This window comes from Oryza sativa, chromosome 3 (assembly GCF_034140825.1).
Source record: "Oryza sativa Japonica Group chromosome 3, ASM3414082v1".
Taxonomy (NCBI): domain Eukaryota; kingdom Viridiplantae; phylum Streptophyta; class Magnoliopsida; order Poales; family Poaceae; genus Oryza; species Oryza sativa.
In genome coordinates this window covers 27,927,185-27,950,027 of record NC_089037.1, presented here as the reverse complement: position 1 = coordinate 27,950,027, position 22,843 = coordinate 27,927,185, and the positions used below count along the sequence as shown (strand labels likewise).

General features: G+C 37.3%; 1 protein-coding gene across 3 annotated transcripts; it reads left to right on the top strand.

The window, feature by feature from the left end:
* The first annotated feature begins 13,935 nt into the window (after positions 1–13,935).
* Positions 13,936–19,765, top strand: LOC4333726 (BEL1-like homeodomain protein 7). Of its 3 annotated transcripts, none has more exons than XM_015775514.3 (6): positions 13,936–14,138; positions 15,273–15,376; positions 16,029–16,975; positions 17,732–18,108; positions 18,188–18,248; positions 18,765–19,765. In XM_015775514.3, exons 3-6 carry the CDS (start codon positions 16,133–16,135, stop codon positions 19,410–19,412), a joined length of 1,929 nt encoding a protein of 642 aa, XP_015631000.1. In that variant the 5' UTR covers positions 13,936–14,138; positions 15,273–15,376; positions 16,029–16,132; the 3' UTR covers positions 19,413–19,765. The 3 variants fall into 3 exon arrangements, with proteins under 3 accessions (XP_015631000.1, XP_066165100.1, XP_025879417.1); XM_066309003.1 differs by having other exon boundaries at positions 15,459–16,975; XM_026023632.2 differs by lacking the exon at positions 13,936–14,138 and adding an exon at positions 14,423–14,595.
* The last annotated feature ends 3,078 nt before the right edge of the window (positions 19,766–22,843 follow it).

The window sequence follows — 22,843 nt, the reverse complement described above, 5'->3', positions numbered from 1 at the left end:
CGACACAGCATGCATCAGGTCAGGCAAGGGCAAAGAACCTTCAGGGTGGTAACCAAACAACATCTAAAATGTGCCAGGCTAGTCTCAGGTCAGGCCACTTCTTCTCAGGATAGCAACCAAACAGCTCCTAGTCTTTTGCCGCATACTTGATTAGAAATTCGTTAATTTGTCACCACATGATGCAAAATGATATACTACCTCTATTTTAAAATATAGGCATTTTAAAGTTATTTAAGCAAAAACTAAAATTGACGAAAATAGTTTCTTTTAGTCACTTCTGTTGTCAGATTTTAAATTTTGAATTGATTAGATTCTCTTCTCAAAATTTCGTTGGCTAAAAATGTATAGACTGTCTTGCATTTAAATAAGTGACTATAAATATTTATATTGTGATACTTCCTACCTCCCACTGAATAAATCGTGGTCAAATTTAATGTCTCCAATACTACTTTTATTATAAATTTCTCATATACTACAATATTTATAGCAACAAAATCATAATAATAGAAAAGTAATTCAAATGGCAATCAAATGATATTAGTTTTATCAAATAAAATTTAATTTATAATAAAATATTTATTGATTAAATATTTAAAGAGTTGAATTAATCTTAAAATACATACACCTTATTCAGTGGGACAGATGGATTACAAATTTTGAATCTCAGGTATACTTATACTTTAGAACATTAGAACATAGTAGTATTTGTCAATATCTTATTCCCTTCATGTCTTCTTTCGTTTTATTCCATGAAACATCTTGCATGTGGTTTTCATTATCTGCTTGCTGGCTTTATTAACTGTTGTCGTAATATAAAATTTAAACTTATTTTAAATTTGGGTTTTTTAACTAGGGTCTATTTTCTATACTACAAAAACGCGGTAATGAAATGTATGGGTAAAAGTAAACATCAACGTATATTTTAAAATAAAGTTAATATTTTTAATGTACATGGATTCCACATGTAACTTACTTTAGGAAATTACTGGTAACTCAGTGTAGACAACCAGAAAATACATTGCCCCATTTTTTTTATATATGTGTATATCCGAAAGGCTTATTATTAACTTAAATATAATTTGTAAGTAAAACTTTTAAAATAAAGCATAATGAGATAATAAAAAAATAACTTTAAAATAGCGAGGCTGGAATAACTACTGTTGTACTGCTGACTATTCCTATACAGTACAGTACCGACTACGTTCAGCCAAGACACATGGCAACTTGGCAAATGTATACGACCACTCTACCACTCCCTAGCCATATAGTATGCGGATATGCCTACGACTGCAATAATAGTAGGACTGCTGCTCCTATAGTATTTTCTCCCTTTCTAAATACCGTGACAACATTATTTATATTCAAATTCTAACTACTCCTTTCTATAAAAAAATTCTATAAATACATAAAAAAGATATCATATTATTACAATTTAGTGTATCCTAAGCATAAACATTAAGCATCCAATTATCGTAGTATAACCATCTATTATCCCTCCGTTGTAAAATATAGCAACCTTAGTACTCCACTAGATTACTATATATCACCTAGCGGACATCAATATCTAATCGCACTATATTTTGAGATGTTCAGGTAGTAATAGTATATAGTAGTGTCTAATATAGGACTTGTTTAGGGGAGTTTCTAGCTGCTGCAGCTTCTCCTAGAATCAGAAGCTTCCCCAAACAGTACATCTTTTGATCCAGATTCTGAGAAGCTGTAGTTGTAGAATCTAGGAAATAAATTAGAAGCTAGAAGATGAGAAACTCAGCTTTTTCAGATTCTGAGAAGCTGGCAACAAACAGCTGCTTCTCAGAATCTTAGCTCCCCAAACAGGGGCATAGTAGGGATTGCTATATTTTAGTATGGAGATAATAGTACATATTATCACTAATCAAACCTAGAAAAAAATTCTACCAGTTTAATAGTGAAGTGTATGCATGCCAACTAATAGTGATGGTCCCATGAAGTTTTTCCTTGTTTTACTGGATGAATGAATGGAAGAAGAAGAAAGAAATGGTAGGCTAAAAGAAGAGTAAAGTCCATCACCGGTCCCTTAACTTGTATCGCTGTGTTATCCCGGTCCCTAAACTCGTAAATCGACCGTTCAGGTCTTCAAACTTGTTTGACTGTGTCATCCTGGTCCCTAAACTTGCAGATCACTCGTTTAGGTCCTCTAACTTGTTCAGTTGTATCACACCGGTCCCTAAACAGGACGGTCTAAGAACTTTATATCAAAAAATAATTCATAACTTTTTCATGTGAACTCTAATGAAGACAAAATTTATATCAAAATTATAGCCCTCGACGAGACCTACAACTTTGTAGTTGAAAAGTTTTTGAATTAAAACTGTTTAGTGTCCCAAAATATTGTTGCATGTTTATAGATTTTGAAATTTTAATTTTAAAATTACATTTTGGGACAAAAAAATGACTTAGAATAAAAAAAATCAACTACAAAGTTGTAGATCGCGTCGAGGGCTACAAGTTTGATATAAAGTTTGTCTTCATTAGAGTTCACATGAAAAAGTTATGAATTATTTTTAAATATAAAGTCTTTAGACCGTCCTATTTGACCCAGATGATATTCAAATCCAAGTTTAGAGACCGGGGTGACATAACTGAACAAGTTGGAGGACCTAAACGAGTGATCTACAAGTTTAGGGACCGGGATGACACAGTCGAATAAGTTTAAGGATCTGAACGGTCGATTTGCGAGTTTAGGGACCGGGATGACACAGCGGTACAAGTTTATGGACCGGTGATGGACTTTACTCCTAAAAGAATGAAAGGGAGAAAGAAATGGTAGGCTCCTCTTATCACATTACATGTGGGTGTCCCTGCTGGAAGGAAGGATGGGTCATGGATAGATATATGGATCCGTTCCGTACTTCCGTCCCGGCCGGTCGCAAGTGTCGTCATGGGTCACTAGCTCGATCCCGTCGTCGGTCCCAACCTCTGTGTCGGCCTCCGATCTACTTGACCACTGTGCCACACTGCTCGATCGATAGCAATATGCTATTGCTAGGATTTCCTTGTGTTTATAGTACACAGTATCGTACAGTACGCTGATATGCATACAGTCTCCATGCGTCAAATCATGTGGAAATTTCCAAGTCAGAGTGACCTGCATTTCCAAGGTTAAACAGGCAACTACTCTATCTTGTTCTAAAATATAATTATTATTAAAATAATATTAAGTCAAACATTTTTAATTTTTGAATATCAATAAAAAAATAAAAAAGAACAATCATGTAAATTTATTGTTACTAGATTTATCATTAAACAAATTATCATAATATACAAGTCTTTTTATTTAAAATATCTTACTTTTATATATATTATTGGTCAAAATAGCATATTAAAAATTATGTCGAAGTCTAAAAATACTTATACTTTAGGACGTATGGAGTAGCTAATTACTACTTTTATGTTCCGCTTATTAGTTTATCAATCATAACAAAAATTTTATTTTAGAATTGATTTTGGACATTGTTTTCCAGTCCGACTCACGTGTATATAAGTTTTATCTATAAATTACTTATATTGTTTTTTCGTTTTACCATGTCGTCCGTAGGGTACAAAATTTCGAAATGAACTTCCAATTCAATCGCCCCTCCCCCGATACGATATTATTTCTGTGAATATTTTTTTTTGTTAATTTCGCAATATTTGTTTAAATTTAACCCAAGTTTGTTAAAAAAATATCAAACAACTTCAAACTGAAATAACCAAAAATTCAGAAAGTTTGGCCATATTGGTACCTGATACAAATGCTGAAAAAGAAAAATTGAACCCTGTCGTCCATGCTATGGTCCATCTCGTGTATTAAATATTAGTGGTTAAAGACATACATGAACTACGTGTACGGCGGTCCGGCCTCGGTTTGGAACGAAATTATTTACACGTGACAAACTAATTTGGCTGTGATAATTGAAGGTTATTTCACATGATTTTAACACGTCCATGCATGAAACAAACTGGTTATAAAATTACTCCCTCCATTTCAAATTTACTCGTCGTTTAGATTTGTCATAAATTAAACATGTAGGAGTATGCCTTTAACCATTAATATTTACTAGAGTATGCCCCGCGTGTTGCTGCAGGACTTGGTTAACATCAATTTGTTAGATAAGAGGTATAATCTCAAGAAGAAACAGAAGAAATAAATAGCTTTCTCGAAGAAATTCTTTTTTAGCAGCCCTATCAAAAATTTGTAGATAATTTAGGTAGCACATGTCAACTAAAGGAGCGTTCAGCCATAAAGCTCTTTTATACGGATTAACGGGCTGGATACATGTAGATGTGTGTGGAGATGGGCTAATGTGTTCATGTGGGCTACATTTGGCACCGAGGAGACCAAGAGACTCACCCAGTCGGTGATTGATGGGTTGGGCTCTATGTTGCATTCCATCCAACGTCTGAGAAGCAATATAATACATTCATCCAACGGTTCACAATTTAATGATAACGTGGAAGCACGAGATTTGAGCTTTTGGCCTTAACTTTATAGAAAGAAGGGATAAATCTGTGTATTTAGTATTTTCTGATGGTATATCTAAACTTATAAATTGTATGATGTTAAACAATATGTATTCATAGAAATTGATGATCAAATATTAAAATTGTTATTAGAACATATATAAATTGTAAAGTAATTTGTAACGGTGAGAGTACAGATAAATTTGACGGTCTATTACTACACACAATACATTCCTTGTAAGAATATTTGGCTGGCTCTTTCCTTTTATCTGAAAAACTTACATTAAAAAACACAGTGTGTAAGATATTAGTAGTACTAGAATTTAAACCAACTAATCATAATTCTTGGCTGTTGGGCTAAATCACGCCATAAAATGGTTGGTTTTAATGAGATTTACATAAACTCCAAGCAAATTAGTATATTGGTGCCATAAATGGCTGTCGAATTGAAACACTAGAAGTCCCAAAAAAATCTTTGTGTTTTGAGACAGATTTAATCATTTAGATGCTAAACATAATTATATTTTAAAATGGAGGGAGTGCTCAAATCATATACTTAAAGCAGGTACAATAGCAGAGTAAGCCATCTATAAACATATATTGAGAAGATAAAATAAGAGATAGAAGAGCAACGGACTATAGATTTGTAGCCAGCTGCAATACGGACCACAAGACGCAATGTGTGTATGATATGTGGAACTAGATATAAATAATGTAGTATATGTTTATAGGTAATTATTGTATTATTAGTTATTAAATTGACACACTAACAGACGCAGTGTGTGTATGAAGTTCCCAATTTAACTTTTTTATTTTTCACGTGTACGCTTATCAAATTACTAAACGGTTTATATATATATATATATATATATATATATATATATATATATATATATATATATGTGTGTGTGTGTGTGTGTGTGTGTGTGTGTGTGTGTGTGTGTGTGTGTGTGTGTGTGTGTGTGTGTGTGTGTGTGTGTGTGTGTGTGTGTGTGTGTGTGTGTGTGTGTGTGTGTGTGTGTGTGAAAGGTGTTTTAAAAATCATATTAATCCTTTTTAGAAAAATTAGATAATACTTAATTAATTATGTGTTAATGAGTCATTTTGTTTTACAATCGTGCTATACATACGACCTTAGTGTACGACTCCATTCCGACTCATACATCTAATGCACCCCGTACTACCATCAGGGCATAGGGCCATGGGTACGGATTAATCTACGGTGGAGATGCATCATCGTACGCCTCGGTCGGACGAGGTAGTCGTATATGTAGCATTATTCTTTGTTTTATGTGAGTGAGGGATGAGTTTCTCACACCAAGCAACGAACTTGGCGTTATATCAATGATAAGCTTGTCGATGTTGACCCGACCAAAGGAGGATAAATATGTATATACATCATACACGCACGTACGCCGTGCGAAAGACCGGTGTATTACACATGAAAAAACAATTATGTGAAACTTCAGGAGCAATTCACATCCTCTTTTTTTTTAAGGATCTTGCTTGCGAGATGCTACTACTAGTAATTAATCTAGTACTATACATCTATATACTACAAAGACTATCCAACGTTTCGCACGATTTAATCAGCATTTGAAACAGTACCCCAAGTCGGCCGGTCGTCCGGGGTTGCTTAAACTAAAAACAAGGATAAGATACATATAATGCATTGTTTAGACCGTTCATTCCAATCCTCTTCGCAGCACTGCACAAGACATCGTTTTCTTATAAAATTGGATGATCAAATGGCTAATTATATGATTAGGATTTAATCCAATGGCTGACAATTTCTGCTTACCTAAATCTCAGTTATTGGTTATAGGATATATATATCGATCTATACTATTTTAGAAACGGAGTCATCTTCGTTCTAACAACTCCTCTTAACATGCGCAATACATACGTATACAGGTATGGCCCGATTTATGGGCTCTTGATCTTTCCCTAATTTTATGGGTCCGATCCGTTATAACGTATGAACATGTAACTAGTAATATAGGAATTCATGTCATTATCTAGAAAATTATAAAATATGTTGTTTGGGTGATAATCATATTATTGGAGATTTTGGAGAGATAGCAAAAGGGTAGGCTCCTTTAGTTCGATGGCGATCCACTGGGTTAGTTAATTATTAGTGTGTAGAAATAGTTAGCTTTGGATCAGCTTAATTATCCGTTAGTAGATGTTGATACCAAGCTAGGCCGCTGTCTGCGTCGTCCCAGATTGCACATCACTCGTGTTTACTACCAGATGACATGATGTCAAACTGGGCGGCCTACCGATAATATTGGAGTTCTTTTTTTCTCATGGAAGATGCAAATTAAGCACCCCCTTCTCTTTCCCCTTACAAAAATAATGAAGTGTGTGTAATTGAAATTCATGAAAAACTAGGAGAGAATATACATTTTTCCCTAAAAAAAAGCTTTATTGAACTCATGTATACATATATACATATACATATACATATATACATATACATATACATATACATATACATACATACATATACATACATATACATATACATATATATATATATGTATATATACATGAGAATACACGATTGAGAGGAAATAAGAAAACACCGCCCATTAAATTTAGGGAGCTACTTACTTGGCTAGGCTGGCCGGTTGGAGGCGTTCTAGTCTACAGCTTTTTTGATAGTAGAATTTTACGTGGTTTTTAAGGATTTATTTAAATCCTTCAAAAAAAAACTCGAAATCTCTCTATTATAAAAAATTGGCCTTGCTATAAATTTCTTGTTACCGACTTATGTTGTGTTCGGGACTCCGTATGTAAAACGAAACTCGTATTATTACATGATTAATTAAGTATAACTATTTTTTTTAAAAAAATAGATAAATATGATTTTTAAAACAACTCTCATATAGAATATTTTTACATAAATCACACCATTCAATAGTTTAAAAAGGGTGCACACGAAAAATAGGTGGGTTGGAAAAATGGGGAAGTACCTCCTGCGAGCGTGGTGTGAAAAAAAAAGTAACGGCCACTTGGACCAAGCTTCAAACAAATTGACACGTAGTACGTCGAATCTTCCTGTCATACTACTCCTATATACGTCGCGTCGAGCCCACATAATGCAGAAAAAATAAACTTAATTCCATGGAGCACCCAACACGACCAACCGGAAAAAAAGAAAAAAAAATCGTAAATACAATGGCTATTAACTTACTCCCTTCATCTAAAATGTAAATATTTCTTTTATCATCAAGACAAAAAAAATTAACTCACTTCCTATCCAAACAAAGGAATTTTATACATGCATGTAACTAATAACGACGTGGATACTAAGGAATGAACTAATTAATATCAAATAATTAGAAGGGATGAGGCTTTAAATCTAGGTCGTCTGGCCCATCAAGACCCCTGGGTGTTTCGCATGCATGTAAATAATAGTTATTAAGATTGTTTCTTGAGTTCCGGATAACAATTAATTGTATAGTATATGGAGACTATAAATATAACCGTCTCTTTTATAAAAAATCCACAAATGAAATATGCCTAACACTTTTGAATTGAGAGAGTATAGTAGTAGAACAGTGAGAGGAAATATTTTTTTTCTCGAGGGAAAAGTAGAGGAAATATAAATAGGTTACTGAGCGATCGGTTGCTGAATAATCAAGCAACTATAGAGAAGTCATTCGTGAACTAAATTCAAAAATGGAAATTAAGACAGCGACCTCTTCACTATACTCAACAGACGCGGCGTCACTGTTACATCAGCCAAGGCCCAATAGGGAGGCAGATACTAGTAGTAACTCCAAAGTCCAAATTACAAAGGGGATTATGGCTGTGTTTGTGTTTAGATCCAAAGTTTGGATCCAAACTTCAGTCCTTTTCCATCACATCAACCTGTTATATACATATAACTTTTCAGTCACATCATCTCCAATTTCAATCAAAATCTAAACTTAGCGCTGAACTAAACACAACCTATATATTACCATGTTACTAGTATATCAGTATATTAGCTTCAAACTCCAATCGAGAAAAGGCAAAAATAAAGAATTCTAATTAATATCTCCCTTGCTTCCAAAGTCAACGGCATATTTGTCCTACCGATCGCAATTTAATTATACTTGTTATTTTTTCCAACTCCTAAGAAAAATATATCTTTCTACGGATAGCTATTAATTATCTTAACATTTTCAGAAGTACGTATATTTGTTGTAGCAGTACTGAAAAGAACTAAGGGTTGTCATATATATATGATCTCTCATAATTAACTAATAGTCAGTGGGCATTTTTGAGCTTTATATAAAGGCATATATCGTTGTCCACATATGAAATAATCACAAACTATTTACCCTCATACCGGGCTGCAAATTAACTGTATATCTAAAGCATGTACAAATTAAAATTAACGAAAAAAAGTGTGTAAACAGCGGTGTCAGCATCAACTAATTAAGCATGTACAGTAGTTTCATCACTTGCAACATAAGCAGGCTAACAGAAAGTGCATAAAGCTGACGCACATATTTTTTTCAGTGGGTGCAATGCAAATGTGGTTACATGAAAAGAAAGAGCACTGGTTGGGCTGGAATGGGGATAAAAAGGGAGATCAAGTTGTGACTTTTAAAGCCAGAGCCAACAAGGGTTTTAGGTCCACCTTCTTGTTGCCACTTCATAATCTATCTTTAATTGCTTGATTATAGGGAAGCATGCATATGCCTAATAGAAGGACCACTCTTTTTTTTTAAACGCGCAAAATGATCGTATGTTATTCTACTAGAAGAAGCAATTGCGAAGTTTACACGATGCGATGGCTTGAAGCTACCATACGGAGGAGAAGGACCACTCCCAATGCAATTAACAACATCAAGCCCCATTAGAACCCAGTTATTTCGAAAAAATAATATGATTTTCTAAAGCAAATCGGAAAAACTTCTATATAAATTTTAGACACATCATCGACACATACATTATAGATCTATAAAAACACTTCTGAGTTGAAGAGATGGCAAGAAGGCAGTAGTGCATTGTGCACCTCTTAAAATTTAAATAGGCACAAGTAAGTAAGTGCATGTACCTGTTTGCTGCTACTACTCCCTCCGTTCCATAATATAAGGCACAACTTCTTTTTTCCGATGTTCCACAATATAAGACGTATACATGCATGCAATTAATTAGTACATCTTCTTTATTAAATTATAATTTTTAAAATCCTCCACCCTCAATATCTCTAATTCTATTGGATGTATGTATTTTATTTATCAGGTTGATACAAATTAGAAGGTGATAATAATTATTTTTTGGTCTTTGGATTAAGGGTGGTTGCGTCTTATATTTTGGAACGGATGGAGTACTAATTTGCATAGTTAGTATTAATTATGATTTGGGCTAAATCCTTGTTGGCTTAGAGAGAGAGAGAGAGAGAGAGAGAGTACTAGTAAAAAGCATGTGGTACTAGTAGCTAGTATGTGTCACGTGTGCTAAGGTGATGATAAAAAAGAACAGGTTACCCCCGTGCCATGCGCATGCACAATGAGGAAAAGGTTGATGCCGTCACTTCACCTCTTTGGCGCAATTTGAGCACAGCAGTAAAAAAACACTCCAAGTGCACGGATTCAGTTCATTTAATTTAGAAGTCCTAAAAATGAATTTACTAAAATCTTAACAATGGAATATACTCCAGTTTGTAATAACAATACTAGGACATTGTTTCTATCAAGTGAAGTAGGAATAGGCCATCTTTTGGTATGGATTAAATTTGGAGGCGCTGCTATAGGTTCAGTACAACGATCAAATTCTGATTAAAATAATTTTATCCGGTATTTTGAGTTGAGACTTGGAGTTCGTACGTCAGCGGACTGTTTCAAAAAAGTTTAAGATCAAATGCATACTGGCGGTTTTTTTTCAGATAATATTACAGGATTGCCCGTCTCGCCCTATCTCCTACTCATATTTTCTTCCTATCCTATTTGTACAGATAATAAATGGAAAATAGAAAAGGTTTTAAAATAAAGGAAATCACAAAGAGAAACTAAAATTCGGAGAGAAAATAAAAAATATCAAAACTTAGAATAAGAATAAAAATGAAAGTGAAACAATAGCTAGAGATTAAAAAAATATTGAAAATTCCTACTGATTTATAGTGCTAGTTTTTTATTTCTATTTTTAAGGGATCTTTTTCTTACTATTTGTTGGATAAAGTGGTGGCTCAACGTTTCCACTCTGAACACTTCCGAGTTTTTCCACCCAAACAACAACGGACCTCATCGGCTGTGTAAAATCTTATTATGAACCATAACAACTTATTAGCGATAAAAAATAATTTACATGTAAATTTTTTATATACGTGTTCTTAGAACTTAAAAGCCAATAGCTTAAAATTAACTTCAAAATTAAGTATTAGAATTAAAATTTTAGCTTTGCTTTTTCTGGCCGGCTCAGCGTTTCCGACTCTACCGTTACCCACGCAGACATCCTCTTGCCACGACACATGCACCCCCAATCTTCTCCTCGATTAGCGAGTGATGGATCACCTCCAAATCTCCAACAACCACAGCTGCCGTCTCCGAGCAAGAGCGACCACGGCGATGCCCTCGGTGGCGAGAGCGAGGCGATGGCAACACGACTACCCATGCGGTGGCCGCCGCCTACCACTCACCACCACGCGGAACGACTGCTCCGTGCACTTGCAATCACCTATCGTGCGAGGTAATAAGTTCGATCACCCACTCATCTCCTCCACTTGCCCCGCCACCGACACCGGCGAGCAACCTAATGTGACGCGACCTCATCAAGATCACCTGCGACGTGTGGCAGTTAGCCCTGTAATCTTACGGGCGGGGAGAGAGACAATCGATCGGTGAGGGGTGAGATCCCCGTCTGTGAAGGCAGGCAGGCACCGAGGCGTTTGGCTCGACTTGTCTTTGCTATTCTCATCGGTTGTGCTCATATTTCTTAATAAAGTGAAAACAACTTATTAGGAAATAAAAATTTAATTTATGGTAAACTTTTTATATATGTGTTCATAGGGATTTGAAAGCCAATATAGGAAAATACGTTAAAAATATCTTAAAATAATTTTAACATTAAGTTTGAAAATTTAAATTTTGATTGTTAGGCCAATCGATGGATCCGTCCATTTGGTGCGAAAAAGAAACGGGTGACCCAATCTATCACACACGCGGCTCCCCACGCCGTGGACCACACGAACAACGACTCCTAATTTTTCAGACTGACGGCAACTGCTACGCGTACCAACAGGATGTGCACTCTAGTTTGCCCTTTCAATAGAACACGACTGTAACTCCCTGCAAGCACCATTCACTGTTTTATATTAATAGAACATGGTTGTTTTATTCATCGCAAAAAAAAACATGGTTGTTTTATTTAACTTTTAAGACTTGGTACTTCTTTTAAATCATAATAAAGTCAAAAGCTCCGCGTCTTTTCGAGAAAAGGGTTCACATCTAAAATACTGTCCTACAACACCTTGAGATCATTTCTAAAAGCTACAATAAACACCTGAAAACACCTATAACACTTAGCACCTAGAGTTTATTTAATACTTATGTGAGTATAAAATCTAGGAATATTTGTTTCTCAAAAGAAGATGTAGCAATATTTTATGTTCTAGGTATAAATAAACATAAAGAACACAATGGGAATGCATCGAAGTTGTTTGATGATTTAGACTGTGTTCGGAAAAGGATCTTGGGAAGTAATCACGTAAAACGGAACAACTCATTAGTAGAGGATTAATTACGTATTAGCTAAAAAATTAAAAATAAATTAATATGATTTTTTAATATAGAAATATTAAAAAAACAAAATGTTTAGCAGTCTGGAGAATATAAGCGTGAAAATGAGACAGTGAAGTTGGGACTTGAACTTCCGAACACAACCTTAAAAAAAGAGCTTGAAAAAGACTACTACTCCAACTTAATTTCGAACCATACAGAGTACTTACTAACAAAAAAAAAAGAACCACCCTAAGACAGGGAGCATACAAATTTCACTCCATCGGAATAAAATCCTGCATTTCAAACGAGCCTCTAGTAACATGATTTTATTCGTGGGCGTAGCGTTTTCCCTTTTATGTGTGGTGAGGTCCCCTCATCTTTCTCCTCGGGACTTTGATGCCACATGTGATAAATCCTCTGCCCATGTCTTTGTCCAGAAATGATTTGATGATCTTGCATATCTCTGCGTTAGCTGGCGTAGCATCGTAGAGCAAAGCGTCCAGCGTGCTGCCATTTATTGCGCTTTTGTAGTCTGGTGGTGCATTGCATACTGACAGATATGGAATTTAGCAAGAGCAAATCTATCTCCCCCCCATCCATTTATTATTAGCACCAGATGGGATTTCGGTTCTACCACCATCGGTTACACCATATTTCTGCAAAATTGTCGAGCTAAACTACGGCTGTGTTCCTGAAAAAAGTTGAAAGTTTGAAGAAAGTTAGGAGTTTGAAAAAAAAGTTAAAAGTTTACATGTGTAGAAAAATTTTTAATATGATATGATGTGATGGAAAGTTGTGAATAGGTGGAAACTAAACACAGCCTACAACAGAGTCGTAAGTTAACTTTAGTGTTATTAACACTGCTATAATATAACTCTCCGGTATTTAGATATGATTTTGTTAATTATGCAAAGCTTGTAAGATTTTGGTGATGTTCATTTGTACCGAAGATGAAGATAAAGTTAAGACATAGAAAAAACATTAACATATAATTAATTAAGTTTTAATTCTCGGAAAATAAATTTATCTCAGGACGAGTCAAGTCTGAGTGCACGGATTGATCACAACGCCCTTCCATGAAACGATAGACACGGTGTACTCGTAAGAGTTTTAAGGCGTACCAAACGATAGCAAACTAATATTTATACCCATTGCTAAAAAAAACAAAGTTGGTACACTGGAGACTTTTTTCCCCTTGTTCTCATCTACAGAAAATAGATCTAGTATCATAATTGGCGTTTAGACTTAGGGGCCCCCATCTCAAATTTTTCTAAGGATGAACTGGACCGAGCACAAATTGTGCAAGCGAATAAAAAAAATATATACTCAATATATATTAATAATACGCGTTATCGTGAAGGAAGAAGCAACTGGAAGATGTGGTGGACAAACAGCCAAGAAGGCCAAAATGCCTCCAACCGGCGGCCACAGCTGATGAGTAGGTTTAAACCCCCCAAACCCCACCCAATAATCCTCCTCCTTAATGATAAACACGAAGAAAATTAAATACTCCCTCCCACAATTTTTCCTTTTTCTTTCTTTCTTTTGGAGGCCCTCCACAATTATTTTATTTTGGTTGTTGGTGGTAGTGGATGGTGTTTCTTTTTTATTCCATTTGTTTATTTATTTTTGGCAACAACAAGAAGAAGAGGAGAGAGAGAAGTAGAAGAAGAGAGGAGAGAAGCTCCTCTCTCTCTCTCTTGCCTTTTTTTTTTCTTCTCTTTTTCATATTGTTATCTTGGGATCTGATTTTTGTCCCCATACTGGGAGGGAAAGAGGAGAGGAGGGATTGATTTTCTTTCTCCTCCTCTTCTTGTTCTTCTTCTTGTTGTTCCACTCTTATTGTTCATCATCCTCCTCCTCATAGCTGACCAAATCTCTGCTGTGACAGCAATCTCTGCTGCTTGGTTCTGCCTCCCATGAGGAGCACACCATCAGGTCTCCCTTCCATCTTGCTCGAATTTTTTATCACCCCATCTGCATCATTTGGTCTCTGTTGGTTGCAGCAGAAGAAAAAATCTATTTTTTTTTGTGTGCATATTCCTCCCCCGAGGACACGTGATTTGCTCTTCTTCTTGCTTTGCTTTGCTTCTGGATTTGTGTTGTCTGATTTTGGTGGGTGCAACTAATCCTTTTTGTTATTCCCGCGAGGGGTGGTGTTGTCATGAGCTCAATCATTGGGTTGGTCTCTGTCTCTCTGAGAGTCTGAATTATGTGTGCACGGGACGGGGTTTGCTTTGCTTTCTTTGATAGCGGTGGAGCTTAGCGTCTCTGGATGAATTGCGAGGTTTTCTTGGTGTTTCTGCGTGTTTAATTGACTTGGGGATCTGTAATTCTTGAGGCTCCGTCTCAGGAATTTTGTGTTTCTTTGGGTTGGTTCATGGATGAACTGAAGGTATGGTGTTTTCTGCAGTTTTAGTTGGTGTTTCCTTTTTACATCCTCACCTCAAAAGTTGTTCTCTGGTGGTGTGGATGCTTGGAGGAACTGAGCTTGGTTTGCTGGCTTCAGAATCCATGGCTTGTGTTCTTGAATTCTGGGTTTTTGTGGCGTTCTTGGTGGCTCAACCACCATTTGGTGTTGGGAGAAGAGCTCTGAGTTTCTAGCAGCTGCTTCTCCAGCTACCGGTAGAGCTGGCTTTTTTTTGGGAGAGATGACAGAATTGAGCTTGATTACAGTGGAGTCCTACTTTGATTTGTGGCTTGTGTTCTTGAATCTTTAATCTCTGTGGATGCCTGCATGAAAGCCATATGCTCATAAAAAGCCCTGTTCCTTTTTCTCTTTTCTGTTGTGGAAATGATTCTTGTGTTGGATTGCTATCTCATATTCCTCTTGTAATCGAATTCTTAGCTCTCTTCTCATCAGAATTTGGGTGTGCCTCGTATTCTGTTGTGCGTGGCAACAAAGTTTTTGCCTTGGTCATTTCTCCTAGTTTCCACCTCTTTCATATCGTTAAAAACAAGTGGAAAATTTGAGATGTAAACAAGTAAAAAAAAAGAAGTAACTTTTATTTTCTCTTTGCTGGTCTCTATTCTCTAGTTAGTCATCTCAGGTCATTTTATCTCGTCTTTCAGTGTGATTACAAAGCAAGGAACCCTCCTACCGCGTCGCTGAGCTGATGAAGGAGCTCTGACGACTCGGATGCATTCTTCTGCCATCAATCAATTGATCCAACAAGGTATTGAAATAGTATTCCATTTATAAGTTCTTTCTTTTTCTCAAGAAAAAAAAACCCTACAATTTTATCTGTGGCCTTGCAGTTCTTGTATGTGGTATAGAACCACTTATCTCATTGGGTTCTTGAAAGGTCGCCTAATCTTGATGAAATAGGAAGAATTTATAGCCACATTCTCGCCGTCTTGATTATCTTGATAAGGAAGGAGCAAAAGGCCAATAACCTAGCTATAAACTCAGATGAAGGACCACCTGAAGTTCTGTACCTTTAGCCAGCAAACTGGCATCTTACCTTGTCACTTCATAGTTTATATTCTCTTGTTTCTTGAGCATATAACCTGTGTTCTTCCCTACAAATATAGTAAGAAAGAAAAGAACAAAACAGAGGTGGTAACTGCTGCCAAAGCTGTGGGTCTGAGCCTCACTCACTCGTGACTGGCCTTTGTGTGTATCTTGTGTCCTTGCAATAGTAACAGAACCGTACTTGCTTTCCCAAAAAAAAAAAAGAAAGAAAGATCTGGTGATTATAGTGTGTTTTGTTTCTTCTTAACTATTTCATTATGTGGTGTAGAATTTGATTGTCTCATATATAATTCCTAACTGTACCTTTTTGTTGTCATTGTTTTGTTGAACCTTTTTCCTTCCCCCTTTGACAGGCAACTCGATCGGAATTTGAGTTTGGTGAACTCTGTAATTGATTCCCTGCAAGTATCCATGCCTTTGCAGCAATCTTGCTAATTGAGTTGTCAAAGCTGCATACATGGCTACTTACTACTCGAGCCCTGGCAATGAAAGGGACTCGCAAGCTATGTACCCAGCGGATTCAGGCAATTCATCATATCCTGTGCCATCAGCAATAGGAAACATGTTATATCCTGGCAATGGGTCTTCTGGGCCATACACGGAATTCAGTGGCATTATCCAGCATCAGCAGAATTTCATGGAGCTGCCTGGCCATCCAACTGCGATCTCTCAAGATTCATCGTCACGGGAACCTAACATGGTCGCGTCGTACATGGATCAGCGCTCTTTTGGACCTGCCAAAGATATGAGAAATGAGATGTTGATGCATCTGATGGATGGAGCACATAATGCTGGTGCTGATCTCATCCACAATGACACTCATAGCAGCGCGCAGATTGAGTTTGGCCTATTGAACAACCACAATTCGATGAGCGTTGCACCAGCACCAGGCCAAGGATTGTCTCTGAGCCTCAACACGCATATCCTGGCGCCTTCGTATCCATACTGGTCTGCGAAAACAGAGTTGCTAACACCACACTCTTACCATGGTGATGACAACAGAATGAAGAATATGCAATCTGAGGCCTCACAGGCAATCAGAAACTCAAAGTATCTGAAAGCAGCACAAGAATTGCTTGATGAGGTCGTCAGTGTTTGGAAGAGTATAAAGCAGAAGGCTCAGAAAGACCAGGCTGAAGCAGGAAAATCAGATAACAAAGAAGCCGAGGGGGGTTCGAAAGGTGAGGGGGTATCTTCCAACCCACAGGAGTCTACTGCCAATGCTGCACCAGAGATTTCTGCTGCTGAGAAACAAGAGCTCCAGAATAAGATGGCAAAACTTATGGCCATGTTGGATGAGGTGTGTGAATTTGTTGCCCTTCTATTTCTTAAAACAAAAATTATATTGCCCTTCCCTATACCTCGCTATGAAATCGAAGTGTCATAATGGTTTGTTTGTGCTTGGCTAAATTCATACCAATAATTTGCACAAAGATTACTAATATGAGCAGGCTTAATCCAGATACTCCAAAGTAAAGCTCCAGAAACAAATACTTGTCTAGTAGCAGTTGCAGCTTATTCTCTCGTGTGCCAAAAGTCAATTGCGTTGTCCTGCCTTCCGTTGTCTTCCTAGAAAAGTATTGGTTGGACACTGGAATCTCCACCAAATCAGTGTTAGATATGACCTTAGTATTCACTATTAGCATAGATGGGTCATGATCCACAGTTCAGAACTGTTTTGACTTATTGCTAAAAGAAATGTTTTGGCTTCTAACAAGAACTTCATAAGTTGGGCTTCTTACAGAAGTTAGAGAGATGGGTCAAAGCCTCGAAGGTAACTAGTCTAGGTGGGTTTAGAAAGCTTAGCTGCCTATAGTCTTACATGGGAAAAGCCTTTATCTTCTAAATGCTCAAGTTTTTATCTTAAGGCCCTCCAAACAAGTTTGAGAAAGTCACATGTTCTATTGAAGTGTCCAGTAGCTGCAGGAACTAAAAATAAAAATCTCTTTCGAGAAGTCAAACTGATAGCATTATCAATAAGATGAGTAGTGGTTTTACTGGCAAGCTAATGATATCCTTGCTGGTTTGTAATCATACCATTTGTTTTAATTTTCAGGTGGACCGAAAGTACAAACACTATTATCATCAAATGCAAATTGTAGTCTCATCTTTTGATATGGTTGCTGGGTCTGGAGCTGCCAAGCCTTATACTGCAGTGGCCCTTCAGACAATCTCAAAACATTTCAGATGTCTGAAAGATGCTATCAACGATCAGATCAATGTTATCCGGAAGAAACTTGGAGAGGAGGAGAGTTCATCTGGCAAAGAGGGAAAATTAACGCGCCTCCGTTATATTGACCAGCAATTAAGACAACAGCGCGCTTTCCAGCAGTATGGTTTGTTACAGCAAAATGCTTGGAGGCCACAGAGGGGACTGCCCGAAAACTCAGTTTCAATTCTTCGTGCTTGGCTTTTTGAACACTTCCTTCACCCGTAAGTGACTTTCTTTATACACTCATTTTCATTTGCCTGTTTTTTCTTTTGTTGTCATGACATTTTGTTGCTTTCTTAGGTATCCAAAAGATTCAGAAAAGCTGATGCTAGCGAGACAAACTGGCTTAACAAGAAGTCAGGTATTTTTTTTCCTATCATACAAAGACAACCTGTTATCTTATCATAATAACATACCCCATCCGTCCCAAAAAAAAGTCCAATCCTAACTACGAACCTGGATACATGTGTGTCCAGATTTGTAGCTAGAATTTGCTTCTTTTTTTTGGGACAAAGTAGTAGTTAGCAATCATTGGGATGTGTTTATCTAGTTAAAATAGATGGCCACGTGTTGGTATTGCTAATGCATCCGGATGTATACCCATGTGCTGCAAAATCTCTGCCATGATACTGGGCAACTGTTTATTATTTGCATGCACATCGGCCTTTTTCTCAGAATAGGTCTGAAATCTATTAAACCCTGTTTCATCAGTTCTGGAATCATACTATGTTGTAACGCTGGATGCTAATACAATTTTGGATTTGAATGGGTACAAATGTTTGTAAATTACCTTTCTTTTTGCAGAACTTTGCACTCTGCATCAATTCATTGGATAGAATTAGTTTGCTGAACTCACCAATATTCTTCTTTGTCCTAGATTTCAAATTGGTTCATAAATGCCCGTGTCCGCCTGTGGAAACCGATGATCGAAGACATGTATAAAGAAGAGATTGGGGAGGCGGATCTCGACTCGAACTCCTCCTCCGACAACGTACCAAGGAGCAAGGACAAAATAGCAACATCTGAAGATAAGGAAGATCTGAAAAGCTCTATGAGCCAGACTTATCAACCAAGCCAATTAGGTGAATCCAAAGCCAACATCGGGATGATGAGCCTTGGTGGGGCACCAGCCGGCTTCCACAACGAAGGCAACCAGGATGACAGCTTCATGAACCTAATGCTGAAGGACCAAAGGCCGGGCGAAGCCGAAGGCAGCCTCCTCCATGATGCCGTCGCCCATCATTCCGATGAGAACGCTCGGTTCATGGCTTACCATTTGTCGGGGCTCGGAAGATACGGGAACAGCAATGTGTCATTGACACTTGGCTTACAGCATCCTGACAACAGGCTTTCGGTACAGAACACTCATCAGCCAGGTTTCGCCGGTGCTGGAGAAGAAATTTACAACTCCACCGCTTCTCTCGGTGTCGCTGCAGCTTCCTCTTCGGACTACGAATCCACGAACCAAATAGATCAAAGGCAACGGTTCGAACCATCGCCTCTAATGCATGATTTTGTGGCCTAAGATGCTCAAAATACCAAAAATATATGGAGGCAAGATTTGCCTGGGGGGAGCATTTGTAATTTGTAGTGCCAGAATAACATGCCTCAGAAAGCATGGAAATTGTTAGCTGTAGTTGCATTTGGTACAGAAGAGGGGGGTATAGCATGAAATGTAATATAATTAAGTTTAGCAGGTGGGGGTTTATAGGGGGTAAAGAATCCTGTAAAAATGGAATACATCATACATGTAAAAGATTATGATTTTCAGAACCATTCTGTAAAAAAAAACACACCTGTAATGACTACTTATCATCCAGGTATATGTTGTTCAGCCTATTGACAAAATAAAAAAAGAAAGAAAGCCAGAAAAGAAAAGATCGAAGATCAATGGACAGATCGCTGGGGAATCTTCAGCTTTCTGTTCTGCATCTGCAAGTTGATGCTTCAGGCTTTATGTTACTGGAGTTGAGCACCAGCTGTTGCTCTCTCCTCTTTTATCTCTGTGGAGATGGTTTAATTTGTCGGTCCATGCACTGTTTGCCATTTCATCTCATTTCATTTCCATTACAATTTAAAATTCTAATTGGCAGCCCTTGCCGGTGCAGGAGCAGCTGCAGGATTGAAGCTGCAGTGTGGCTGCCCCAGGCCCAGGGACTGGGCTCATGCATTTTTTTTGTACGAGTAAATGCGCCCTGTTGCTGTCATGTGGGCCCGGGAACTATGGCTTCTCTGTGGGTTCGATGACCCCAAACCCAAAGGCTTTTAACAACCACCACTTGTCAATTATTGAGGAACCGGCTGAGCTGGCTTTGTGAATTGTTAAGGCGACCTCACCTCCTGCAGTTAGGACTTTGATCATTGTGGTTTGTTTAAATTGTATATATGGTTGGTTGGTATGGATTGAGAAGTTTTTCCGACTTATTAGAAACAGCCCACTCTAATTGTCATAACGTCTAAGGGTGTATTTGAGAGAAGAGAAAAGAAGAAGCTTGAGAAAATACACAAAACAAGGTGAGCCATTAGCGCATGATCAATTGAGTACTAATTATTTCAAACTTGAAAAATTGATTAATACGATTTTTAAAAGCAACTTTTCCATATTTTTTCATAAAATAAATCGTTTAGCAGTTGGAGAAGTGTGCACGCGAAAAAAGAAACAAATCTTTTCCCTTTCATGCGTTGCCGAACGCATAGGAAGTGGAGGCCAAAGTGAATCAAAGGGATCTTGTATTATCTATATCTATACTTCTTTAAAAAAGGGTGGTGATGAGTTTGCCACCACCTCACCATTGACTCTCCAAAATTCAAACATGTGGGACCAGTGCCCTCCAAACATACGATTGAATTCACGGATTGTCGTCGATGATGAACTTTTTTTAAGGGAAGAGACTCGACAAGCTTATTGAGTCCATGAACTTTTTTAAGGGAAGGAACTATTACAGTAAAGATAAGTTAATTGAGTCCGCTTTAAATATTTTACAGCTAAAATATAAAAAATAAAAATAAATATTTAATTCTAAAATTAAGCATTAAAATTCAAAATAAATTTCTTCTTTGCAATGTGCTGATGTGATTTTTTAAATTCCGTAACAACATGCGAGCATATTTGCTAGTTGCCTTAAAAAAGCATATTGTCAAGGAACTTAGTATCAATGTTTCCCGAAAGAGTTTTTTCCAATGACATGTTTACAAGAGGAATGAGACACCTAAATTTGAGCGTAGATTACCTTGGTTGATAAGGGTGTACAACCACACCTTCCACTAAATGAGCTAGACTCGTTTCCTAAATGTGCTTACTCCCACTGTCCCAAAATAAATCGTGTGCTCGGATTCATGTATAAAAGTTGGTTTACTCTAGAATGGAGGGAGTATACGATAGTGCCGATTGCCAAACATCTTGCTTAACCTAAAATTATGAACTTAAATTCTCAATTAAAATAAAGGCTTAGGTATATTTGCAATAACATATTGCTTTTTTCTTCCAAAACAAACAAATAAGTTTGCCCTAATGTCCCACTATTATATGGGCTATGAACTAAGAGAATGGTGAGAAAATAATAAAATGAGTAAATTTTTAGAAATGAAATAAAAGAATGGTATAACCTTTCAGGAGGGAATAAGAAATTTATCCGAACAAGACTGATGTTTTGGACAGCCCCTAAATCAGCACTGGCTTCCTATAATCATATGATTTACTATTATTATTTGCAGAAATAAAGAATGAACATTGGATGATATTTTTTCATGTCCTTTCGTGTATATATATATTTTTTCTGTTTTTCACTGTCTTCTCTGTTACTGATTTGCTGTGTCCACAACTCCACATAGCACCTCTGTTCAGCCTGCGCATAGGCACAGCTGAAAAAAGGGATAATAACTCTTTTATCCAATGGTTAAAACTGGCATCTGTCTGTATTTATTTTATACTTAAATGCATCTCAAATTAGATTCACTGCATACATTACTTTAGCAATATCAATATCACTATATCAGGCATCAGTCCAATCCTCCAGTTATTTCCAAGTACAGTACTTCTCTATTTCACAGTAGAATCCAGACTGTATTTATTTTCAAGAGAAAAGGAAAAACCAAACATTGCATTGTATTGTACAGTATTATGAGCTAGCATATATTGAAAAAAAAAAACATTTGGAAGGGTGATAGGCGTGCGTGGATTGGTCAAAAGTGGGCAGTTCAAAGCACAAACGAGGCAGGCCAGTTTGAACGGCACTGTAGAGATCACCTGAACCAAAAAGGCACCACTGCCCCAGGAAAGAAAAACAAACAAACAGCACTCCTCTTCTTCCTCTTAGGATCAGTCCAATCAAATCAATGGACAGCTCCTCTCAATGACACCTCCCAAAAACTGTATTTTGACCTCCTCCTCCTATTCACTCTCACATCTCTCTCTCTCTCTCTCTCTCTCTCAGCATCTACTACTAGGAGTAGTGGTACTATATCTTTCTCTCTCTAAAAGAGAGGAACTGATCACCTGTTGATGTGTGATGTGTCTGTGCTGTCTATCCATTTATGTGCATGCCACACTTGTTAGTTGGTTACCCTTACCATGCATGATCCAGCAAGTACCACACATATGTGTGTGCAGCAAGACCAAAGTGGTTGCTGCTTTGCTTGGCTCCATGCACAGGCTCTCATCAGCTCTCTGCATGTCATGTGCACTCTCCAACTCTCTCCAAGCATTGTTCAGCAGCTAGCCAGCCAGCCAGCCAGCAACAGAAGATGCAGTGGGCACCCCAGGAAAAAGGCTCTGGTCTTTCCATAGATTAGGGCAGCTACACAATGCATAGTGTGCATTGCTTGCCCTTTCTTGAGATTCTACAACACATACTATGGTCTATATCTACCTTCCTCTCATCCACACTCTAGACAGCAATAGTGTCATGGTGTGTGTATGTGTGTGAGAGAGAGATTGTAGTAGTAGTGTGTATCAGT

Bases quoted from the DNA above. Each gene is read 5' to 3' on its own strand.
- LOC4333726 (XM_015775514.3), top strand. From the start codon at position 16,133: ATGGCTACTTACTACTCGAGCCCTGGCAATGAAAGGGACTCGCAAGCT. The intron at 18,109-18,187 runs GTAAGTGACTTT...TTGCTTTCTTAG, and splicing joins TTTGAACACTTCCTTCACCC to GTATCCAAAAGATTCAGAAA. The intron at 18,249-18,764 runs GTATTTTTTTTC...TCTTTGTCCTAG, and splicing joins CTGGCTTAACAAGAAGTCAG to ATTTCAAATTGGTTCATAAA.